General features: G+C 41.2%; 1 protein-coding gene across 1 annotated transcript; it reads left to right on the top strand.

The window, feature by feature from the left end:
• On the top strand, window positions 1-25,233 carry si:ch73-242m19.1 (coiled-coil domain-containing protein 162). The gene is made up of 34 exons (XM_032500796.1): window positions 1-134; window positions 803-1,006; window positions 1,525-1,842; window positions 2,141-2,341; window positions 4,182-4,303; window positions 4,410-4,638; window positions 5,976-6,178; window positions 6,461-6,613; window positions 7,222-7,315; window positions 7,402-7,536; window positions 8,045-8,181; window positions 8,279-8,390; window positions 8,488-8,537; window positions 8,638-8,814; window positions 9,716-9,827; window positions 10,082-10,256; window positions 11,094-11,232; window positions 11,992-12,145; window positions 13,279-13,374; window positions 14,470-14,634; window positions 14,748-14,944; window positions 16,784-16,922; window positions 17,021-17,141; window positions 17,236-17,345; window positions 17,769-17,918; window positions 18,170-18,217; window positions 19,024-19,194; window positions 19,533-19,685; window positions 19,901-20,035; window positions 20,774-20,926; window positions 21,895-22,104; window positions 22,739-22,859; window positions 23,264-23,397; window positions 25,044-25,233. Exons 2-34 carry the CDS (start codon window positions 923-925, stop codon window positions 25,095-25,097), a joined length of 4,752 nt encoding a protein of 1,583 aa, XP_032356687.1. The 5' UTR covers window positions 1-134; window positions 803-922; the 3' UTR covers window positions 25,098-25,233.
• The last annotated feature ends 9 nt before the right edge of the window (window positions 25,234-25,242 follow it).

A 25,242-nucleotide genomic window follows, 5' to 3' on the forward strand; every position in this document is an offset into this window, starting at 1 on the left:
ACTCCTTCGAGGACAGCCTGCAGCTCCTGGGTCTGGATGACAGTTCAGAGGAGGGATCCTCAGATCCCATCATAACTAGAGGTGCTTACCTGTCTCTGGTTCACCTGCGTCATCTCAAACTTAGACAGCTCCAGGTGAGGCATTTGGTAGTCTCGCAATACCAGACCTATCTTGAGCAAGGTCTGGCTACACCACACATGCATTCCTCGATAGGAGAAAAGTTTTGGGTTGTTTGCCTTTCACCAATCAACCAACCGCAATTGTCTTGGGCGGCGCTAAGCTGTCGTCGCAACCACGATTGATCTGAACTATGGTCTCGGAAAGGAACTTGTATTTGGTGGAATGTTTGCACCCCACAAAAGGAACAGCCACATATATTAATAAATGAAGTTAACTGTTCACACAACACAGCAATCACTGTTTGTACCTCGTCCATAGTCCCCGCCAATCTGTTAGTTAGAGAGTAAATGCAATGTAACCTTAAACATATTCTTTACAATCATTCCCTGAAAGAACCAAGCAGCCCTGCCTTGTTGTACATTCCATGTTTTCTTCAAAATAAGCCATTTTCAGTGTGTAGCTTGAATTTAAAAAGCAGGGGACATCCGGCGGAATATCCGGCAACACTCTGTGTTTGGCGATTATCCAGGAAATTAACTTTTGTCGATCCAGACTTGGCAAACTCTAGCATGTATCTTAACTTGTAGCTCGCATGTGTACTGGATGTTGCTTGCCAAACAAATCTGCTGAATAAAAAGGAAAAAAAGTTTTTAAAAACAAAATGTACTTGTCCCGTCTGCAGCGCATCTCTCTTGGGTTGCTGAACTACCTGCGCTCTGTGGAGAGGACTTTGACCTTTGACCTGGCAGGTCTGCAGCTTGAGGAAGGAGAGCTGTGCAGCACAGCCGAGGAAACTGGCTGGATGAACGCAGCCAGAGGAGGAAGAGGGGAGACAGAAGGTCTCGGCTCTCTCCAGTACAGCCACAACACTCCTGTTGACTGTAAGGTAAGAACATCAGAAAGTATACAGCAGCTGATTCCTGAGAACATGTTTGATTGGTGTGTCTTATCTGTTGTGCATTTAACATGTAACAGTTTATATCACGGAATATGGTTTTATAAGGATTTTTTCTATATATTTATATTCTATGTTTTTGTAATTCGCCATGGTTGATAAGGATGTGAGCACTGCAATTTACATGTGTTTATGGATGGATACAAATGAATCTTAAACTCAGATGAAGCTGAAGTTACCAACATGAACATTTTGTCCCCTTGGGCTTGTTTGGAGTAATGCAATCCCTGTTTCTGGATATGTAAACATGCGTTTCCGACTATGTCTTGTAGTATTTCTGGTATGGAAATTAAATGTTTAGGTATTCATGTTGAGCAACTGTTTGTACATTCTTTTTCTTTATTTTATCTTCTTTAACCTCCAAACTACTCTAAAAGGTTCAGAAGTATCCATGTGTTTATGATCTCTCCTGTTTGCATGTTTATACAGTATGTGACTTTATATTGCAGGTCCATTGCTCAGAGTTCATGGAGTTTGCAGAGGTGGAGAACCTTCATGATTTCTACAGCGCAGAGGAGCGATTGGTCCACACTCAGGATCAGAGAGGGTTTTACATCGTGTACGACGTTGCTCTGAAGGACCTGGAGGAGCTTGAGGACCAGCTGCTTCTTGTCGGCTCACGCTTCATCCAGAGAGACAGGATTAACAAGATGGGAAATGCCTCGACAGCAGACATCCACTCCTGGGCCGGAGCAGATGTTGACCGTGTTGCAGTGCTGCTCGACTTGTGGACCTGTGAGACAGAGTTTTTGGAGAGCAAAGTGCAGGTATAGTGATCAAAATGGCCGTGGATGCGTTCATTTGGTTTTCATGTCTCTTTGTCGGCTCTCTTCATTTACTTGATCCGTGTTATCAGTCACTGAATGTACCGCATTTCTGATACACCTTTTTAAAGCACTTTTAGAACATTTGAGCAAATTTTATTGCACCATTAAATAGAATTTTTCTTTGTATTTCTCAACTGGAAATGTGTATTTGTCTGTTTAATTTCTCATTTTTCAAAGCCAGTCAGGTTCATAGATCAACAAGTTGTTTATTAACTTTTGGTGTCTCCTCGTTCTCCAGCTCTTAAACTGTTACTTCGAGGCCTACCAGCATGCAGTAGGGACAGAGGAGAGGTTTGCGTTGGCTGAAGTCATTACTGACATCATGCACTGTCGGCCACAACTGGACCTGAACCAGGATTACTTTGTTCAGGCCTACAGGGCTGAGATAGGCTGCCTGCAATGCCACCAGCAGCTGATCAGAGACATTTTGGACAATCAGGTGAAAACACAAAGTCTGCAAAAGGATTGGTTTCCTGTGTGAATGTGCAGAATCCATACATGTTAAATTAGAGATCCAACAGTTAAACAGTTATAGTTTTTATTAATTATGATTTAGTAGACCAGACTTTTCACAGTTCCGTACCCCTTTAAACTCCAGCTACGTCCTCACCGCACCTACACTTTTAAATGAGTAATGATGAGTATCCATACATCCATCCATCTTCATCTGCTTATCCAGTATCGGGTTACAGCAGCAGCTCCAGCAGGGGACCCCAAACTTCCCTTTCCCAAGCCACATTAGCCAGCTCTGACTGGGGGATCCCGAGGTGTTCCCAGGCCAGGTTGGAGATATGATCCCTCCACCTAGTCCTGGGTCTTCCCCGAGGCCTCCTCCCAGCTGGACGTGCCTGGAACACCTCCCTAGGGAGGCGCCCAGGAGGCATCCTTACAAGATGCCAAACCACCTCAACTGGCTCCTTTCAATGCGAAGAAGCAGCGGCTCTACTCCGGGCTCCTCTCGGATGACTGAGCTTTGCCTTCTGACTCAGCTCTCTTTTTGCCAGTGCGATAAATTGAATGCACCCGCAGCGTCGATTCTCCGACCAATCTCCTGCTCCATTATCCCCTCACTTGGGAACAAGACCCCAAGGTATTTAAACTTCTTCACTTGGGGTAAGGACTCATTCCCTACCTGAAGAAAGCACTCCATCGGTTTCCTGCTGAGAATCATGGCCTCAGATTTAGAGGTGATGATGAGTAATCTAATATTATTTTGTCCGCGTACCCCCAACTGTATATCACTTTGGGTATCCCCTGGGGTATATGCACTCCAGTTTGGGAACCATTGTATTAGACGATTGAACAGAAATTGATTGGCAACAATTTTTTTTGTTTAGCAATTTTTGATTGATTTTCCATTAAACCATGTAGCATTTTCTACAGCACATAATGGACAAAACATATACAAACATAGTATGGCTGTGTTATACAGATACTAACCAATGTGAAAGATACCCCCTACCCCAACCCACCCAACCATCCCAGTTTGTCCCTTTTGAATCCAGGTCTTTATAAGAATAATTGTCCATTGAAGTGCTTGTCCAACAAAGGATTGCAGAAGGAGCATATACAATTTAGCAGTGTTTAAAATAAGTGGTTACCAGTACAGTAAAGGAATGAGTGGAAGAAAATAAGAGTGGAACAAAATAATAATAATAATAATAATAATAATAATAATAATAATAATAATAATAATAGTAAAAATAAGATATCTAAGTGAATAAGGTGCTTTACTCTGATAATACCTTAGTCATCCATATTTAATGTTGTTTGCAAGCTCGCATAGAACTCTAAAAAGGGGACCCAGACCTTCTTGAGGAGCCTGATCTTTTCAAGCTTGAGGAAATGCATAACATCCCTAATCTACCTTGTGAAGCTGGGGGGTGCTTATTCTTTCCAGTAGAGTAGGATGAGACACCTGGCAATCAGGGAGGTGAATGCTATAAGGGGGTGATTTTCAAGGATAAATCCAAATAGGAATTGGCAACTATTTTGACAATCAATAAATCTTTTCAGTCAAATATATGCTAGTTCCAGCTATTAATGGAATGCATATTTGCTCATGTTGAACAAAACAAGCGTTTTAAAGACTTCACTTTCTTTTTTTACCAATTAATGACATTTCATAGGCTAAACAAAGAATCTATTAATCAAGAAAACATAATTGTTGCAGCCCTAGTTTAAATGTTATATCTAGTGTTTTTATGGAAAAAAGATGGTCTTTTTTGAAACCAATCTTGATGTGTAAATTTCCTCTTGAATACTAAACACCCTATCAGATTGAAAAACAGCGGCAGTATCTCCAACGCATCTGGAGAGACAACGGCAATGGCTCCATTCATAACTTTGGCCTCCCACCAAAATACATTCCCAAACATCTGGTATCACTTGGAGGCTGCAGGCAAGTACACACAGCCTTACTACCCTGGATTTGGTATGTTTCTTTAACTATCTATATTTTGTGTTCTTACTACCTCCATGTTTGCCTTCTTGTGTTGTGTTTGCAGCCCTGCACTGATGAACACATTCCTCCTGGAGGTTCATCCGTCCCTCTGTCTGGCTTCAGCTGTTTACCTTGGTTTAGTTCAGGCTCACACAGAGCTCTGTCAGCTGCACCGAGCCTCCAGCGCCACTGACAGACTCCTCCTGCGACAGAAGCTCCTCCAGCAGGCCCTGCAGAGCTGGAACCACCTGGCTTCACCCGGAGCCTCCTACAGCTCTCAGATTCAGAAGGACGTAGGTTTACTTTTTCTTGAAAATCATTTTAAATTTATTGTGTTAGCATTTTGTGAAAACACCAATAGTGAACCTGCAATATCTCTGCAATACTAAGACTGATGTATTTGGTCAAAAATACCATAATATTGGATTTTCTTCATATCTTCCAGCTCTACTGTAAAGTTTCAAAATACTCACGCCTCAGAGAAATGCACAGAGCCCGTATTCAGAAACAGGACTTCTGTACGGTACCATACCAGGTTATATTTAGAAAGGGCCACTACAGTCTCCCCGGCTGCAAAGATGGTGCAGAGACTCCGAGAGCGCAGATGTAGATGAACCATAAAGTGACCGATCACAGCAGACTAGGCTTTTTTGGGAGGAGGGCTTAAAGAGACAGCCGCTAAAACCGAGCATTTCACACAAAGGGTGAATATAGGTGCATGTAGATGATACTTTATTCATCCCACAGCGGGGAAATTCCCTTGTTACAGCAGCATTTTCTACAATAAAAGCAAAACAAAAAAACAAGTAAACACACAAGAAAAACAGGCAAACAATAGACAATGTGCAGAAGGTAGACTGAAGTAAAGTGGTGTCACATAAAGTTATTGTAAAGTAAAGTAAAGTGCAGTTGCCATAGTACAAGAAAACAACATTGCCGTGTAGTAAGTGACGTTAAAATTAAATTGAATATGTAATTAAAGTAATAATGCAAAAGCAGGTAACCATAATATAAGTTATATTCACCTGTTACCATAAATAATATTGAAAAAGTACTTGTAATTGAAAAATATAAATACAGATAATAAAGATATACAGAGAGTGTGTGGAGTGAATAAAAAAACAAATAAAAATAAAAATAAAAAACAGGGACAGAAACTACATTTATCAGGTAGTGCAGGTGTTGTAGAGTCTGACAGCGGTCGGGATGAACGACCTGCGGTACCTCTCCTTACACCATGGGGGGGTATCAGTCTGCTGCTGAAGGAGCTGCTCAGGGACCCCACAGTGTCATGTGTGGGGGGAGGGGGGATCAGTCTGCTGCTGAAGAGGCTGCTCAGGGACCCCACAGTGTCGTGTGTGTGTTTGTGTGTGGGGGGGGGGGTATCCGTCTGCTGCTGAAGAGGCTGCTCAGGGACCCCACAGTGTCATGTAGGGGGTGAGAGGTGTTGTCCATGATGGATGTCAGCTTAGCTAACATCCTCCTTTCCCCCACTTCCTCATATTCAGACAGACAGTATGAGAAAAATAATATGTTTTTGAACAGGTTATAGTAGAAACCCAAAATACAAGTATCAGTATAAAACTGAGCATAATATGGAAAAGTCTAACTTGTTTTTCGCCGCTCCCAGTTGTTCTCAGGTGTGTTTTTTGAGGACCCGATTTTGGTCAAAAAGGTGGGGCTGTTGTTAGTCAGATCTGCAGAGGAGAAGGACGTGACGCAGGGAAAAGAGAAACAGTTGTATGGCGTGGAAACTTTCTCCAAGCTGCTGGAGCTCGTCACCCTCCGCCATCGTCTGCTGGAATCGGCCTCAGAGACTGCACATCTGGCACAGTTAAGATAACTTACACTTACACCAGGGGAAAAGGCCAACAGCTGGCCAGGGACAGAGTTGGGCCACCTGTAATTTATTTACAATTATTGATTAAAATGAACCACTGAAAAAAAACTCTAGACTTGTTCCAGTGGCAGACTCAAAACTTCATTGAATAGTAAGTCATGTAGAGCTAAATGCCAAGAATTATTTGCCATGTTGGTCCCGTAATATGCCTGTGCATGCAGAAATGATCCAGTTCAGTATCACGTAAGACTGTAACGGTCAATACTTCTGCACAGGTTGTACAGGAACGTGGCGTCAGAGCTCGGCTTCGATGAGTTCCACCTTTACCTGAGGCCTGTGCAGTTTGAGGTTGCTGCTCAGAAAGACACAGCAGAGCAGAGGCCAGTTTTTATCACAGCCATGCTGGAAGATGACATCTCTGTGGACAGGTAAATAACTACACTGTACCTGCAACACGTTTATTTACTAGCATTGGTGGAATGTAACCAAGTAGAAGTACTGCACTTAAGTAAAAAATGTATCTTGAATCTTTTCATGCCACTTTCTACTTCTACTACAGTTCAGAGAGAAATATTGTACTTTTTACTCCACTACATTAATCTGACAGCTTTAGTTACTTTACAAATTAGGTTTTTGCACACAAAACACATGCCCAGCTGAAAATGATTCACAGATTAAACCTTAGTTGACTGACAGAACTGTTTGGATTTTTTCCAGTTTCTAGAATGTGAGGATTTTTCTGCATTGAGTAGTTTTGCTTTAAATATATTAAGTACATTGATGGTACTTACATACTTTAACTTAAGTAACATTTTCAGTGCAGGACTTTTATTTGTAACAGAGTATTTGTACATTGTGGGATTAGTACTTCTTCCACCACTGTTTACTAGTATGTAACCGTTGTTAGGATTTGTACCAGGCGATTCAGACACACTGGATACAGTGAATCTGTATGCCCTGCCTCTCAACATGTGCCCTTATTATTTCTGCTGTGAAGTATGTTTGAAAGGGAATCAAAGTGTGCTGTCCGCCACAGGTTCACCCCGTCCAACCTGCCCCTGAGCATCCAGGAACTGGACGAGAACCAGATCGGGAGGTTCAGCTTCAGCTCAGAGGAGGCAGTTATTCATGTATGTTGAAATTAAATTCAGGGGTTTATTAGCCAATGATCAAGCTGTTGCTGACTGAATTCCTTTCTTTTCTTTTCTCTTCATAGCTTATGAACACACAGAGTATAGAAAACCTGCAGGTGACCCTGGCCTGTCAGGTTGCACAGAAGAACGCTTTGATAAGTGCGGTGAAGCTGGTTTGTGTTTGTCACTGGGCCGAGAGTGAGACGTCTTCAGCTCAGGTGTGAATTTCTTCAGTCATGGAAAGTAACTGAGTACATTTAGTCTAGTACTAGTACTAGTATTAGTACTAGTTCTTCTACTTCATCACATTTTTCTGACAGCTGTTGTTGTTAATATAATATGTTGTTAAAGATTGAAGAAGTGGTTCCCAACCATTTTTGGCTTGTGGCCAAAGTTCCACTAAAGAGACATTTCTCCTGCTGAATTCAATAACTGCCCAAATCAGTACAATTCCATATTTCACCAAAAACTGAGATAAGAGAGAAATCTAAAATATAACTTGCTGCTTACACATAGATGGCGGCATAATATCATAATGAGTTTTTTTACTTTTGAAAATGTACATTACCATACATTTTCTGATAATACTTATGTATGTTTACTTATTAGGATTTTAAATGCTGGACTTACATTTGTAATTGAGTAGTTTTGCCCCACTGGTATTTGTCACACTTTAAAATAAATAAACTGCTGTTCAAATGTTTCAGTTTTCCAATTTATTCTCAGAGTGAAGTCGTCCTTTATTCCGATGAAGATGTCATATTGGATTCCAAACCTGGAAGTGACACCAACAGCCTGCAGGAAAAATCTAACATGTCACCCTCCAAAGGCTCAGCTAGACCTCCCACCACTCCCAAGGAGAGGTAATCTTCCCCACGCGCAGAACAAATGACACTGGCTATTATTAGCAGTGCTTTAGTGCTAGCTCTTTAATAAACCGAGTCTTGTTTGTTACTCCAGGCTGATGGAAGCCTTTGTGTCCATCCAGCTGGAAAAGGTTGGTCTGCGAGACGAGATGCTGAACTCATTTGTGAAGAAGAAACAGGCCGGGGGGGGTCTTATAAAAAGCCCAGTGAGTTGCACACAGTGGTGGATTCTCAGGCGGCTGAGCAGGATGATCGATGTGATTGGCTTCCCGTGAAGTAAAATTAATTTCTCTCACACTGCAGGAGGAAACAGCGAAGATCAAAAGGAGGCTCATAATCGACTTCCTCAAGAAGTATGTCCATAAAACATAACAAGACAGACATAACAAGTTTTTCCTTGTACGGCACTCTAGATAAGAGCACGTTGGAGATAAATTATGTGTCTGTCCACAGATTCAGCACACAGATATCTCAGTATTGTGTGAGAGCGCAGATTGTGTCATATTACTACAATCTAACCATAATTTTGGACGACATCCCCTCCATCCGTCAGTCCCACTTCATGTTTGGTCAAATCAGAGAGCCCAGAGTCATTTTGGATTCAGGAGTTGGCCTTTGCTCTGATCCCAGGTACAACCAGCTTAAACTGTATTCATTGTTCATGTGTAAAATAGAAGAATGGTATGCATCTCACGCCACTGGTGAAAAGAGCAACCCTTGCGCAGCAACTCTAAACCCCAAATTTATTTCAACAATCAATATTTCTATCCCAGTCAGATTGTTGCTTGTTTAAAATGTTTGAAAATGGTTACCACACCATTAAATATACAGCCTAAAAGCTTCTATGAAAACCCCTATAAACATGCATTATTATATTCTATATACACACCAGGAAATTGCCACACATACTGTATTCAGAATATTTAATTTAATATTCGGTCTGCAAGGACATCAATAAATGTATGTCATGAAGGCTGATGGTTCAGCTTTATTGTCTTTATGCAGCTGTAGCCCCTTCCAAGCTACACATACCAAAAATGTTTAAAGACATTTTTAAATATTTAAGGTACATTGAAATACAGTAGGTAATACAATTTGACAAAGTATATAAAAGCACTAAAGGAAAACTAAATGCACAGAAAACTTTGGTTAAAGTTGGAATGAGAGTGGTGCAAAAGGTTTTGATGTGCTAATGCAAAAACCAGCATGAAGGAAGAGTTCCACGTCCACAGATGCAGTGTAATCTAGAAACATGGGGAGCTGAATACATGTTATACTAGAGACAATGGAAAGCTATGCCATAAATAAATGTACAAATGAAATGTGTTAAATTATAAGTTTGTCTTAGGCCTCTTGGTGTCAGATTTGGACGTGTGACGTATTTAAGGGGACATGAATACATCTCTTCCTCTAATGTGGTTTAGAGTCAGTGTGCAGGCGTTACTAACTAAGTTTGTACATCTTGTAGATCTGTGTTGTGTTTTCTTCAGTCGTCCCCTGAGAGTTTAATAACACTTCTCTCTGTAAATAGGAGTTTTCAACGTCGGCCGCCGCAGTTGTTGTCTGCAGAAGGCAAATGTCTCCTCAACTTGTGGTACATCCCCCACTTCTCGGAAGTTCTTCACATGTTCAAAAATAGTTTGGTGAGACGCTCAAACTCATAAGGCTATTAATGCAGCAGCACAAGACGTGATGCGTTTAGCTGCTTTTTTGAAACCATTAATAGTTTTGAATGCAATGTTGTGTAGAGTTTAATGCTTGCTTTTGTCCTCCTGGATCACACGTTATAAACTACATGAGTGTCTTTAATTCACTTTTCACATAATCTTTGGGGTCTAAGCTTTCGCAATTTACTTTCTTGTTTATGCATTTCTTGTCAAAACTCTGATTTCAACAGGCATGTTCAACAGCTCTCCATCACACTCTGCAGATAGTTTCAGCTCTCCACGACATCATTTATTACCTGGTTAGTTTCTCCAGACTGGGAAACACAGAAGACTCCTGTAGCTGCAGGAGAGGACAGGATGTGCAGGGCTCACTCGCAGCTGACTGGGGAGGCACTGAAGGCATCGGTAGGTGGACTTTGGAAACCGAGCATCACACCTGCCCATATGCAAATATAAGTTCTAATAGACAGGGCAAGTTTATTTATAGAGCACCATCTCATACACGGAGGTCATTCAAAGTCATACTTTACAGGCAAAACAAAAAAAAAAAAATACAATAAGATACATGAAAGGACAGACACATTTTATAAAGGTACGCCAACCATGTAGCAGTGATTGATGGACATTTTCTCAGGATTACAGCAGCTCCAGGTGACAGATCTTTTTTAGCTCCTTTTTAAGGGGCCATAAATTATTTATTGCTGTCAGGGTGAAAAGTCCATTTCAAACAATTTATAGTTATTCTAGTACAATGTGCTTTGAAAATAGTTATCAACCCTACCTTTAATATACTGTACATAAACAATATTTTTTGTAAATGAACATACATACAATAAGTGAGTACATTTATTTATAAAGTACCTTTCAAAACCAGGGTTACAAGGTGCTGTACAGTGCAACATTGTTCCGGACCCAAAAGTTCCGGCTCTTTTTCCTACAGAAGTGATTATCCACGTCCCCAGAGCCCGCCTCTGTTGCCCAGGTCTGGTCCGTTGGGGCCCCTGACATTTGCTGCCACCCATGTGGCGGCGGACCCGACCCTAACAGGTGGTGGGCCCATCGGATGGAGAAGGGCGTGCTTTATTGGGCTGTGCCCGGCCGGGTTCCGGTCACCAGGTGCTCGCTAACAAGCCTTCCATCTGGACCTGGTTTCAAATGGGGGCCCCGGGCTTCCTCCACACCTGTTCACTCTTCCTTGTTGACTCACAAGGCTTTGTGTCCTCCTCTGTGGGTGCTGTACAGGAGCAGAGCTGCTGGAGATCCAGCATCAGGTCGACCGTCTGTCTGATCCCAGCAGCCCAGAGTCTGTGGGCCGACTGCTGCAGCTGCGCCGGCATGTCGTCCTCCTGCAGTTTGACACCGCTGTGAGACACCTCATCAGGTCAGTGAGGTGTTGCCAATCTCGGAACTGAGCCAGATTGATCAATTCATCTCTCTCTGTCTTTACTGACTTTCCATCCCAAATGATTTAAAGGCACTCATGCAACTGTTCTCTTTCTTTTTTATATTTGCTTTCTTGTTGCTGGTTCCCTTTGTCATGCTATCATGTCTACTGTCATCTTTTGGCTGGGCTACTTAAAGCCTTTTGGAGAGTAATTCCTTTTCTTTCTGCCAGGCCATAAAACAACTTGGGTAAAATTCAAAAGGAGAAAGAGCATGACACTAGTCTTATTTAGGCTTTGTCTTCATGGATCCATAGGCTTGACATAAAAAAGAATAAATAATAATAATAAATGTGTAAAAGAATAACACAATGGATGAATGACTTTGGATATATGTATAATAGGACAAATAACAAAATATATAATACTTTTTTTGTTCATCTTTTCTTTTTCGTTATTTCTTATCTTATTTTTCCTTATACTTTTACAGATGTATTCTTTTTTATGGTTGTTCTATGGCACCACACAATGTCCCATTTCCTTCTTGCTTAGGGCAACCTAGACGTTCTCTATTGATCTTTACACGAGACCTGGTAGTACCAAAGTAGTGGTAAACATTATTATGAAGTGGTTGGTTGATGTAAGGTTATTGGTCAGGTTTTCTAATATTAATATTTAATGAAGTGTAACACTGTTGGGGTGTTCCACAAGTGAAAGCACATAATTTCATGTCTTCTCTTTACTGTATCATGTATTAGGGAGGTGTTCCTCTCCTCCGGTGACATTACCTCTTACCAGAGTGTGAGTGACAACATGGCAACCGCCCTCCCCCCGTTGAGCGACAGTATCCAGATGAACATTTTCAGCCTCACCTTGCCTGTTCCTCCGCCTTTAGAGACTCGAGGCAGTCAGGTTGGTTTAGCTGCATGATATCAGTGGACAAATACACGGTACCCCAAGGGTACTCCAAGTTAAATATAAGACTTTAAACCACCTAGGATGAAATTTAATGGAAACTTCACAGCAATATAATGGCAAATCAGGAATCAAGGACTGAGCCGCTACATGGGCACTTACTCTACCAGGCGAGCTACCCAGGCGCCCCATCAGTGGGGGTTTCAATCCCGAGAAAAGAAGTATTTACCAAATAATGTTACTGGAATATATAAAGCAAAGATAGGCAGGGTGGCATTACAAATTAAAAAAATACTAATATTTCAAATATTGAGAAAAAAAACTGGAGCCAAAACAACCCAATCTACTTGACAAAAGGAAATGTCTACCACCTCCTTTATCAGGCCCTAATCAACCCGGACTGCACCACTATCTTCCAGCCTCGGGTCTACGAAATATGTCTAACTTTACCAAAGTCAGGACAAAGCTAGACACAGTTTGCACTCAATTTACACAAATAAAGAAAACCTTATAACTTATATCAATTAACCCTCAAATGCATTAATCAAACACATAAAAAAAACTACACACAGAAAACCCCCATGACTTGGGTCAACCCCGTGATGTCAGCGATCAATACCAAAACTACACCATGCTGCTGGAGCTCCTCAACAAACATTTCTACACAGTGGACCAAACAAATCAAAAATTACAAGGTGTGTATGAAGAACTGTTTCAAACCTGCAACTTAGTAAATCTAACTGAAACTAAACAACGATTGTGTGTGAGATGAATTCAATACAAATAGAGCAATGTGTAAAATAAACTTAAATAAATGGTGCATGGTAAGTGCATTACCCACATTATCACATACTGTACGTTAATAACATACAGTATTTGTTGCATTTAGAGCGCTTATGCTACAAATACAGTTAATTTAAATATTACCCACACTAAATATTTATTTATGTTACGGCATTTATTTAATCCTACAAAAGGACAAGAGAAAAATGTAAAACCTTTGGTCGAAAAATGTAATACTTTTAGCCCTTATTTTTAGAATATTAAATTTAAGACTTTTTACCCTGAAATAGATGAGTTTGAAGTGTAAGTACTAGATTTTATTTGTCTCATGTTGTCTTTCTCTGCAGGCTCAGAGAATTGTTCCATGGAGAAGTTTCATAGCTTGTCATGGATTGTTCCCTCTGGATGTTTGGGACGTTCCTCCCATCGAATACTGCATGCAGGTTAATATGTTTTTGCCTGCTTATGGTGTGATGTAACGGTGGCTATGTGAGGTTTCTCCATAGAGCACACTGCCTTGAAATGTGAGGGAACATGTTCTTAGTCTCCATATGATGACACCTATAGTCTTTGTGTCCTCTATAGCATGGGTCTTCAACATTTTTTAAATCAATGACCCTTTAACTGAAAGAGAGACAACCCCCCCCCCCATATATTATATAAAATAAAGTTGCGTATTAAACTGGGCAGACAATAACTTCTAAAGCCTTTATAATGTTTGCATAGAATACTAAGCTATTGAGATAGTTGTTGTTATGATTTTATAATCATGTTTTGATGTTCAAGTACAAACTTAGGATGAAGTGTATCTGTGGATGGCTACCTTAGTGACACCTTACATATGGGCCAGTAAGTCTATCATCAGTGGGGACTTATATCTGCTAATAATATGTGGAGTTCATGATAAGATGTTTGGAGAAAAACAAATTCCAGAATTGACTATATTTTGGAGGCCCCCCTGCATTGACTCTGAGGACTCCCTGTTGAAGATCCCTGCTCTATAACACAACATCAGGACAAAAAGTCCCTTGCACCTAACAAATATCAAATTTTAGCACAGAGATTTCTTTGAAATAAACACACGCTCCCTAGGTGATGAACCATAATCGAAACTGTACCCCCCTCAGGACAAATTGCCAACGTTGTACAAAAGATATTTCTGTATCTAACAGAAAATTGGCTTGTACATTAATGTCTATTAAACCTTTTTTGTATTTTGAGATGCAAGACTTATTAAGCTTCTAAGGGCCGCGCCTTATTGTTTATTTTTATGTATTTGGTTATCAAACTGAAACAATGAGCTGAGCTGAGGTCAGAAGAAGACCTTTTACTAATTGTATTGACTTTTTATGGATACATACATTTACAAACAAGGTCTACTACAGATTATGAGTGACAATTGGTACACTTCTTTCTTTTGGAAACATTGGAACAAATTAATCACTTTGATCTTATGAAAGTATTAGTGTTTTGCATGTTTTTGTTATGATATGGAGCTGTGTGTCTGAAATAAAGTTGAGTTGAATGTTTGTCTGCAGCTGTGTCTGAGCGGTCTGAGCGGTCGCAGCAGACTGCAGGCCAACGCAGCAATCCTCGGCGTCTCGCTGCTCATGGAGGACGTTCTGAACAGTGGAAGAGAGGCAGAGCCTGTTCGTCTCCTTGGCAACAAGGATGACCTTCTGCACAACGGACAACCTGATGAAGTAAACCATTGTTGTTTATAAGTTGCGACTCATGGTTAAGCAGGCAAACAAGACAGCTGCTTCTGGCTTTAAACCCACACAGTCTGTCACATTCTGTTTTGTCTTTGTTTTAGGAAGCTGAAGGAGAAAAGAAGTGGACTAGTGTGTCCGTTCTTCTTCAGGATCCAATCCGAGTCCAGTCTGTGCTGAAAGGTTTCCTCCTGCTGACCAAGCAGCTTCAGGTGTTCAAGGAGAACTGGGCTCGAAGACGTTTGGGCGCTCAAACGTTGAGGACGCCCAGTTTCTATCAGCAGTTTGTGAATCTCTACAGGTACGGTGGGAAGTTCAGAAGGAGGTATATGTAGGATTCTCACCTTGTGTCGATAAATGTCACATAGCCGCCACCAATCTAATATACCCTAAAAACTACCAAGGCATTTTATTTCCTTACATTTTATTTTATTTATTCATTGATGTGTGTCACTGGCTGCTTCGGTATAACATTGTTCCTCAAATTCTTTTAATTCTTGTTATGCAAATATAAATAGACTGAATATACAACATACATTCACCGGCCACTTTATTAGGTACACCTGTCCAACTGCTCGTTAACACTTAATTTCTAAGCAGCCAATCACATGGCGGCAACTCAGTGCATTTAGGCATGTAGACATGGTCAAGAGAATCTCCTGCAGTTCAAACCGAGCATCAGTATGGGGAAGAAAGGTGATTTGAGTGACTTTGAACGTGGCATGATTGTTGGTGCCAGAAGGGCTGGTCTGAGTATTTCAGAAACTGCTAATCTACGGGATTTTCACGCACAACCATCTCTAGGGTTTACAGAGAATGGTCCGAAAAAAAAAAAAAACATCCAGTGAGCGGCAGTTCTGTGGCGGAAATGCCTTGTTGATGCCAGAGGTCAGAGGAGAATGGCCAGACTGGTTCGAGCTGATAGAAGGGCAACAGTGACTCAAATAACCACCCGTTACAACCAAGGTGGGCAGAAGAGCATCTCTGAACGCACAGTACGTCGAACTTTGAGGCAGATGGGCTACAGCAGCAGAAGACCACATCGGGTGCCACTCCTTTCAGCTAAGAACAGGAAACTGAGACTACAATTTGCACAAGCTCATCGAAATTGGACAATAGAAGATTGGAAAAACGTTGCCTGGTCTGATGAGTCTCGATTTCTGCTGCGACAGTCGGATGGTAGGGTCAGAATTTGGCGTCTACAACATGAAAGCATGGATCCATCCTGCCTTGTATCAACGGTTCAGGCTGGTGGTGGTGGGTGTCATGGTGTGGGGAATATTTTCTTGGCACTCTTTGGGCCCCTGGTACCAATTGAGCATCGTTGCAACGCCACAGCCTACCAGAGTATTGTTGCTGACCATGTCCATCCCTTTATGACCATAATGTACCCAACTTCTGATGGCTACTTTCAGCAGGATAATGCGCCATGTCATAAAGCTGGAATCATCACAGACTGGTTTCTTGAACATGACAATGAGTTCGCTGTACTCAAATGGCCTCCACAGTCACCAGATCTCAATCCAATAGAGCATCTTTGGGATGTGGTGGAACGGGAGATTCGCATCATGGATGTGCAGCCGACAAATCTGCGGCAACTGTGTGATGCCATCATGTCAATATGGACCAAACTCCCTGAGGAATGCTTCCAGCACCTTGTTGAATCTATGCCACGAAGAATTGAGGCAGTTCTGAAGGCAAAAGGGGGTCCAACCCGTTACTAGCATGGGGTACCTAATAAAGTGGCCGGTGAGTGTAGATCAGTCTCACAACCGGGTCCGTTTGGTGGCTGTTCTGAAGCTTTCAATCCTGTCAGTCCTCCTCCTCAGCAGATGGAATTTACTCAGAACTTGTAGATGTCCAAAAGCATTTTCTTCTTTTGAGCACTTTAGGGACAATTTAAGTGCAATTTAATATTTTTTCAATTTCATGAAAACTGGGACAAACTCCATCGGCGGATGAAGCTCATGTGATATGTATGAAAGCTCCAGAACAGCTACCAAAATAATCAGAGCTTACCTTGTATTAAGAGTATTACTTTTCTACTGCTGTCTCTAAGAATCTCTACTTTCTTAACATCTGGCCGCTTAAACGGTAATTGTTTTAAATACACCTTTAAATGGCTGTCCTTCCTTTACAGAGCTGAAATCTTTTACCCCAGTATGAGAGCTCTGGCTCAACAAATGGGAAAGGAGCGGGACTATGAGGTCTTAATATCTGGCAGCCAGTCTCTCCTGCCTCCGCCTGGAGCTTCAGAGGTTGATGTGAAAGCCTGGCAGGTAATGCACAGGAATACTACTTAACTGCATCAAATATTGTCCCAATGTGTTTGTAACAAGACCTCATTTCTTTGTAAAATACACTGCCAAACTCTCAGCTTCACAAACTGCTGGAGAGCACCGAGTGTGACGTGATCAGAGTGGTGCAGAGGAAGATCAACAGAGAGCTGACACTGGTGGTGTCAGAGCAAACTCGACAGGACACTGGCCTACCTACAGGTCCCCCCCCCCACAAAAAACAACAACAAATCTACCTATAACCACTGAATTAATATAGACGTCTTTATAAAAAAAATATTTTTTTTCTGGTCAGAGCTGTGGAAGAAAGCCCCGCTGAAGTACAGTGTGTCCCCCGAGCGGCCGCAGATTGTGGAAACGTTCGTCCAGCAGCTGATGGAGGGAGGTGAAGAGGCCGAGGGACAGGTAACACTGTAGGCCAAATAACGCATGACAACTACAATATGTCTTCCTGCCAATACCTGCTAATAACATGCTGCAACTGCATTCTCTCACACGGGAAAAAACTCTTTTGATTAAAGATAAACATAAGAAATAAGTTACTTTTGTAAATACTTGAAAGTGAGAAACACTGAAGTGTGTTGAAACCAGTTTAATACTTAAAAAGAGATACAATCCCTAATTTTTCGCTTATCTTTACACCTCAAATATGGGGATGCAAACAAAGTCGTGCTGATGAAAGATAACTCTTTCATTTGATCACTATTTAGTTTTTGGTGAGGTAACTAGAAATTGTAAGTATTCTTATACACATTGGCTCCCTTCCCAGCGTTATGCTGTACAGTCTCCATGCTGTGTAATAGGGCTCCTTCTGGGTCTGTCTTTCAGCTGAGAGTCTCTCAGGATCGCCTCCAGCTGTGTCTCACTCACCTCGGCTGTTCTCTGATGGAGCGAGAGCGCAGCAGCTTTCTGCTTTACTCGCAGTTTTATGAACAAATCCTGCAGCAGGAGACTGGGCTCCTGTATCAGAGAGAACAGGTACATGTGACATGAGGATGATCGCCTCATCACACAATACAGTATGATTTATTGGCTGTTTATGGAGACATCGTTTACTTCCAAAACTAACTTGGGCAAGGTTTTAATTCTAGTCCACAACGGTTTAGTTTGCCAGGAAAGTATTTTAGTTTCATATGTAATAATTTTCATTGATTTATGTCTCACATAATCCTGACTGTACTGTTTTTTTTAGTTGTGTTGTATGATTCTTTTCCATTTTTTACCCTTAGGATTTAAAGAATCTTAAGGACTCTCAGAAAAGTGACTCTCACAAAGAGGTAACTATGGTAATATGTAAGAAATAGCAATGTATGTCCATATTGACCAGATTAACATATTTTAAAAATCAAATTAGGGGTGTATGAGAAAATCTGGAAACCATTTTACCATATCATAAAAAAGGAGACATGGAGCTTCTATAGAGGGTAAATGCGGGACAGGATATTTCAAATTAAATAAGTGGTGAACCCCAGAAGGGGAAAGGACTGAGACAAGGTGCACTTCTTATTTATGTTTGTATTTATGCATATCATGGCTTCTTTTTGTTTCTTAGCTGTTGTAGTACAAAAGAGGTTAAGAGAGAAATTTTGTTGCGGGTCGGGGGGGAAGTTGTTAAAACTTATAATTTTAATGAAAACTCTATAAAAACATTGTTAAAAAATGTGTAGGAAATGGCACCAATAAAGTGACTTAAATCCTCATCTGAGGTGTTCACTCACTCTGAGGATTGGTGCTGAGCTGCTTTGAGCTCATACATGTGGGTTTTCTGCTGCTGTTGGCCAGAAAGCAGCTGGAAACAGAGGCAGCTGGAAAATGAATGTGATTTCCCCCAAAGAAACTTGAGTTTTTTTTAGCCACAACTGCAGAATAAGGGCTAAAGGAATGGGCGTGCTGGTCAGTAAGTGCAGAGGGAAAAAAATCTAGGTGACAATTTGTGTAAAGCCTTGCACGCTATTTGGACAATGCCTCGTCATGAAGAAAACATTTTGAATAAGTAGATTTCATATTGTTTTTTTTTCCTTTTGAAATCAAGGCAAACAAGTGTGTTCCTACTGTTTGTTTGTGCTGCGTTGCTGTACGACAGGGTGCTGTTGTCCTATGTCGTGGGATGATGTTGGAGATCTCAGCGCTGCAGGCACAAGTCGCTCACCTGGAAGAAGAGAAGAGAACTCTAGAAGAGCAACTCAGTCTCAAATTCCGAGAGCGCTACGACCCTTTAGTCCGACACCTCTTCTCTACCTGCATCCAGCTGAAGGTGAAAATGTAACCAGCTAGCTTTAGGAAAACACTTTCACCACTTTACAAATGTCATCTATAATTTAAAAGATTGTGCACCTCCTGACTGATTGCTAAATTGCACATGATAACATTTTGCAAGCTCATCCTCACATTAAATATGATCTTTTATTGATAAACAGTAGGAATGTGGAATACCGTTGAAACTGTCAGTTGTAAAACTTGTTTACTCATGTTTCAAATTTTTTTTTTTTCGCTGTTTTGAATTGCTGTTTGCAGCTTAAATTGTCTAATTTCCAAGAGTCACTAAGCCAAAAAAAAACCTTTGTTTGTTGTCACTGTGTGTTTGTTTCTCAGGCCAGGCTGGACAGGAACCAGTGGCAGATGGAGCAAGATGTGAGTGAGATGGTGAGCAGAACAAGAAGCGAGGGAGTGGAGCGAATCGTCAAGCTCAAGAAGAAGTACGGCTGCACCAACGACAGTGATGGACTCGCACTAACACAGTCAAAGGTACAGGAAGACAGAAGACAGGAGTTTAGCTTTAGGTGTATAATGTACACAAATAAAATGCAGCATTTTCTCATGGAAGAACTGTTTACATGTAGAATGCAGAATAACTCACAAAGTAGTTTGTTCTTTGTCCCCTTGAAACCTGTTCAAAACAATGTTAAACTTCCAGCTCATGGGCATTTTAAAGCAGCCGGCGTGTGCTCCCTGTGTGTTAGAGAGAAGAAGTGGAGGAGTTGAGCCTGGAGAACAGCCGGCTGGCTGCTCTGCTCTGTAAACAGAAGGCTGTGAGCCGCTGGAGGCAGGCTCTCCACCAGGAGAAACTCCACCGACAGCTGCTTCAAACTCAGCAGGTCAGCAGGAATATTCAATACTCACCAATCAAATTTATCCTCTGCAGCAGGGGTCTTCAATGTTTTTTAAGGACCCTTTAGCTTAAAAAAAAAAAGGGTCTGAGTCTGAGCAGGGACCCCCTACTAGATACACTGTATGCAGATTTAGTTGCATAGTAAACTGGACCTACGATACTATTAAGGGCGCCCAAAGCCTTTACACATACAATACTAAGTTCCCTATGGCTCCCTTAGCTGTAGGCCAGTAAGCGCATGATCAATATTGTGTGCGTTTTAATTAAAAAAAAGAATCATGTTAATGTATATTTTTCAGACTTTATTTTATTTTTTTAAACCATCGAACAATAAATTAGACCCGTTTTTGTAATATCAGACTTTTCCAAAGCATAATTGAATACATATACGTACATGTAAGTAAGTACATGTTTTTCCCCCTTAACTTTTGCAATCACTTCTGAAAGCAAATCAATTTTGCTCTCATTTATCTTTTTCTGGATATTTTACATTTTCACCTCACGTTTATTATTTTCTCAGTTATATAACACTTTTATTTAAATAAAAAAAAAAATCCTTTTTGCTTTTAGTTTTTTTTTTTTACATTTCATTATTCAACTTACTGATTCATGTATTTGTGTACTAAAGTATACTTTTGCCTCATCAGTTATCATAAAACCTTGTGAATCTAGTATCACAGCGCAATGTGCTAATGGTTATTATAACGTTTTCCATGGTTCCCAGAGGGAGGTTAGCTGTCGCAGCGCGGCCCTCCGAGTGAAGATGACATCAGAGGAGGAGGTGGTTGTCCTGCAGGAGGAGCTGGAGGCTGCCAGGAAGGTGTTGGCCTGCTGCCAGGCGGAGAGCAGCAGCACCAGGAAGCTGCTCCGCGCCAAGGTACGGCAAGTCACATCCACACCGCCCACTGTGGCTGTAGAGCAACACAGTTACATTTCTATTCAAATTAAGTTTGTATTTACAGTGTCAAATTATAAGAATTATCTCAGGACAATTTACAGATAGAGTAGGTCTAGACTATACCCACCCCCCCCCCCCCCCCCCCACACACCACACAGAACAAGCATTTAGTGCAACAGTGGCGAGTTAAAACTTTCTTTAACAGGCAGAAACCTAGGACAGAACATGGCTCTCTCTCTTTTTACAACAAAGCTTAATGAGTTCAATATCTACCTATTCACAAACCTTTTTTTGTCGAGGATTTCTCATAAACTATGTGACTTCAAATGATCCTCACTTTAAAAGGTACTTAAAGGAAACTTTTAGATTTGGGGAAGTTTTGGGTGCCACAGCCATCAGGAATGGTGTTTTTAATCGAATTTACCAAGAAGGAATTTTAAATAAATAAGGCCATGTTGTTAGACCCTTATCCCTGCAACGAATAATTATTTTCCCTATTAATCTACTACCTATTTAGACATGAATTGTTGGTCTTTAAAATGTGAGAAATTGTCCACAGTGATGTCTTAATGCATCTTGTTTTGTCCAACCAGCGTATTGAAACTCAAAGATATTCAGATTACAAAGTACTCACGCGTAAGAAGCTGGAACCACTGAACGTTTGCCATCGCAGCTCAAAACTAATAATATTTTATTAAAATTGTTGTCAATTGACTAATCGTTAGGCTTTTAAGTATTTAGTACTGTATGCAACAACCACATGATTATATTTCTGGTATTTGAGTACTTTATTTAGTGTATGCTCCAATAGACTCAGTCTTGTATAAAACTCTACAGTGAAGTGAGCAGTGACATTTAAAATTGTCATGTCAAACGCTGAGAGGCAAAGAAACTGAATCTGCCAAGCGCAGCCTGGATGTATTCACTGAATAACCACTGATACACAGACAGAGGAGCTCCAGGTGGCAAGGCATCAGTCTGCACAGGAGGCCCGCAGCAGGCAGGAGCTGGACAGCTATCGAGTGCAGAGCCTGGAACTAATGCGAGCCGACATAGAGGACAGAGAGAGACGGCTCAAGGGGTTCAGCGAGCAGCTGGACAGAGACAGCCGGATGAACCAGTTACAGCGACAACGCAGCGCCAAAGAGATCCGACAGGTCTGGACATTTTATTGTACTTTGTGTCTGAGTTTACGTTGCGCGGAAGTTTTTTTCTGTTGTTTAGACAAATGTATTACACCTGAAAGTTGTCTTGTGGAAAGCCTAAAATGTTTAACATGAGATACAGACCATGAAATAATAAAAAAACGGTTTAGATGATTAGGTGAAGATGATTTCATCTAATGGTTTATTTAGCAGGAGACATTTCTTTACTGTTTGTCTGAAAAAATTTAACATCATTTCAGATATTTGTTTTTCACTTTGTTTTTTTTAGACATCAATGATATGCAGAAATTAATTACTTTGAGCACAGAGGCAGAGAAGATGCTCTATCTAATGCTCTGATATAAAGACACTGAGCTACATAAAGAAAGCGCCTTTAATGTTCGTACAGAAACATTGTTTTGCTCAGTTGATAGTTGTAGATAAAGAGCCCCTAGCAAGAGAAAATTATATATTAAACTTTTAATGAGACATTTCACTCAAAACCCCAAATGTCAGCAACATGGTGGGCCTAGAGGAAAAGTCAGAGGATCTCCAACATTAGTAGTATTTGTCTTCTGGGATACGTGAAAGATCCCTCTAACTAAATGTTTTGTGTTGCACATGTTATTGTGTGGATCTCCTATAGGTGAAGGGCCAGCTTCAGCAGGAGCTCAGCCTCAAACAAGAAGCCTTTCAGAGGGTGGATGAACTGCAGAGCCGGGTTAACAACATGGAGGCAGCTTTCTCCAGATGTACCTCTACAACAGGTACACATCAACAGAGATAGACAACATGATGAATATATGCCTTTCTGTACACTGGCCAGTCCCTCCGGTTAACTGGGAGAGTTTCTCCATTTGCTTCAAATGATTTGATTTTACATTTCACTCCCAATTCTGTCACAGGCAAAGCAGCACTTATTTCACACTGCCAGGCAGCAGATTGAGTACTAGAGGTCCCTCGGCAGGTTTCATTTCAGAGCAGTAAATTGATAATCTGTAAAAATGATTGTTATAGATAGACTTCTAGCTGCTGATGCTGTTCAGGAGTAACTAAAACCATCATGTTATCCAGTAGCTTTTGGTGATGACATTTTAAATTCCATTACAGATTGTATTTTTGCCCTGCAGTGTCAAGCACTAACTTTCAGTCTGTTTTATTTCTGTCTCAGGTCTTCACAGGGCCAGTCAGCTTGGCAGCCGCACAAACTACACAGCATCTCCGAACTCTGCTACAGCGCCACGGCACCAGAGAGCAGGAATAGCCAGGAGTCACTCGAACACAAGAATAGACCGGCCTAAAGCAGTGAGTGAGCACAGTGAAGTTCAATTAAAGTTAAACTAAATGAACTGTTGTCAATTGTGGAGAAGAGGACAACACGTGATTAAAGTAGGTTCAAATTGCATTTTTTCAAATGTAGAGGGAAAGGTTTTCCCAGGTCCAATTCAGTGGCTGGTTCAGATGAGTTTCAGTCACTACGCAGTGGAGACAGAAGCTCTAGGATTCAAACAACAAAATAAACAAATGCTGAGAACTCACAGACTGTCTACTCTAGGTGTATTTGCATAGACTTAATATGGTCCACTTTGCTTAGTTAAGGTGTGAGTTTCTGTTGGAGACGACCTGGGCTCTGAACAAAGTCCTCTGTCCAGCCAAGGCTCCACAAACGCCAACAAAAACTAACTGCGCCAACCTTCACCACCAAACAAACGGTGTTCCAGCCAATAACCAACTAGAAGGATTTGGGGTTGGGGGGGACGGGATGAGGAGGGAGGGGTGAACATAATCTCAGTTTTGTTTGAAAATACTAATAACATCAACAAGAAGCAACATGACCCAACATCGCTTAGAGCACCTTTAAATTGTTGAAATAACTCCTTAAAGGAAACGTTACCACTCTGTCCAAAGGTGACAAGATCCACCTACCAGCACCTCTAAAGCTTACTAATGAACACGTTCAATCGTGTTTGTTTAATCTGTTCAAAAAAGGAGAAGGGGCTGGCTACTCCACATAGCATTCAGGGATATGATCAATACATGCTCTGGTTTATTGGCATTTCTTTAAACCAGTCCCAATCGTCTTGAGCGGTGCTGAGCCACGTGTCTCTGCGAAATTGTGTTGGTGGAACATTTGTAAATTTAAAAGTAGTTTTAGTCATCAACAGAAAACTCATATTGGACAAATAGTCAAGCTAGCTGTCTGGATTTACCCTGCAGAGATCTGAGGAGCAGTTAACCAGAGTCCTCAGAAATCCACCGGAGATTAGAATGCCAATGCAAAGGAAGCCCAAGGCAATGGATATCTGGCAAAAATGGAGCAATCCCAAAAGTGCAACGTCAAGGATATAGACTATCTGCCAATAACAAGAAAAAATGTGTTAATTAGGGTTAGAACGTCCGGCTAGTCTCGCTGTGTCAGCGCTGAGGTATCTATCTATCTTTTCTGGGACAGGGGACAAAAGAGCTCTGGCTTGACTGTATTTCTTTAAACTAATCTCAACCATTCTGGGTGATGCTAAGCCCTAGATGAGGCGATGGTGCCCTTGCAAATAAGATAGCGGGAGTGGAGGGACATAACTAGTCTTTCCCCCTATTTCCAGTCGCTATGCCGCTGCTGGCTGAAGCTTCATACTTACTCGACAGACATAAGAGTGGTATTGATCTTCTCATCTTACTCTAAGTAATTTAAATATAAACATCTACAATTACATGACAACTAGGAAAACTACATCTGCTGAAAAAGACAATGTGATATAATCGACAGGTCCTACATGAACCTAGTTTTAAGATTGTTTTGTAAACTACCATTACCAATGGTGATCAAAATTAGCTTGAAGGAATATATTTTATATAGTCATCTAAGACATAATACACATTTCATCAGGTCAAACTGCTGTTGCACTGTCTTTGGAAATATACATATATATTCAAATCAGTCTCTGTTCTTTCAGGATCCATCTCACCTGCGTGTCCATACTGCTGAGAGGCTGTTACCTGACCTGTGACATTCTCCCCTGGCTGTTTTGTAAAGCAACACCAATTTGTTTGACATGCAAAGCGCGCCGCTTACTCAACAAGGCATTTTATTACCCAGTAAATTTAAGAACGGGTTTGCTTCATCCCTGTGCTGTTTTGTAATGAGTCAATTTC

Source organism: Etheostoma spectabile, chromosome 20, assembly GCF_008692095.1.
Source record: "Etheostoma spectabile isolate EspeVRDwgs_2016 chromosome 20, UIUC_Espe_1.0, whole genome shotgun sequence".
NCBI lineage: Eukaryota > Metazoa > Chordata > Actinopteri > Perciformes > Percidae > Etheostoma > Etheostoma spectabile.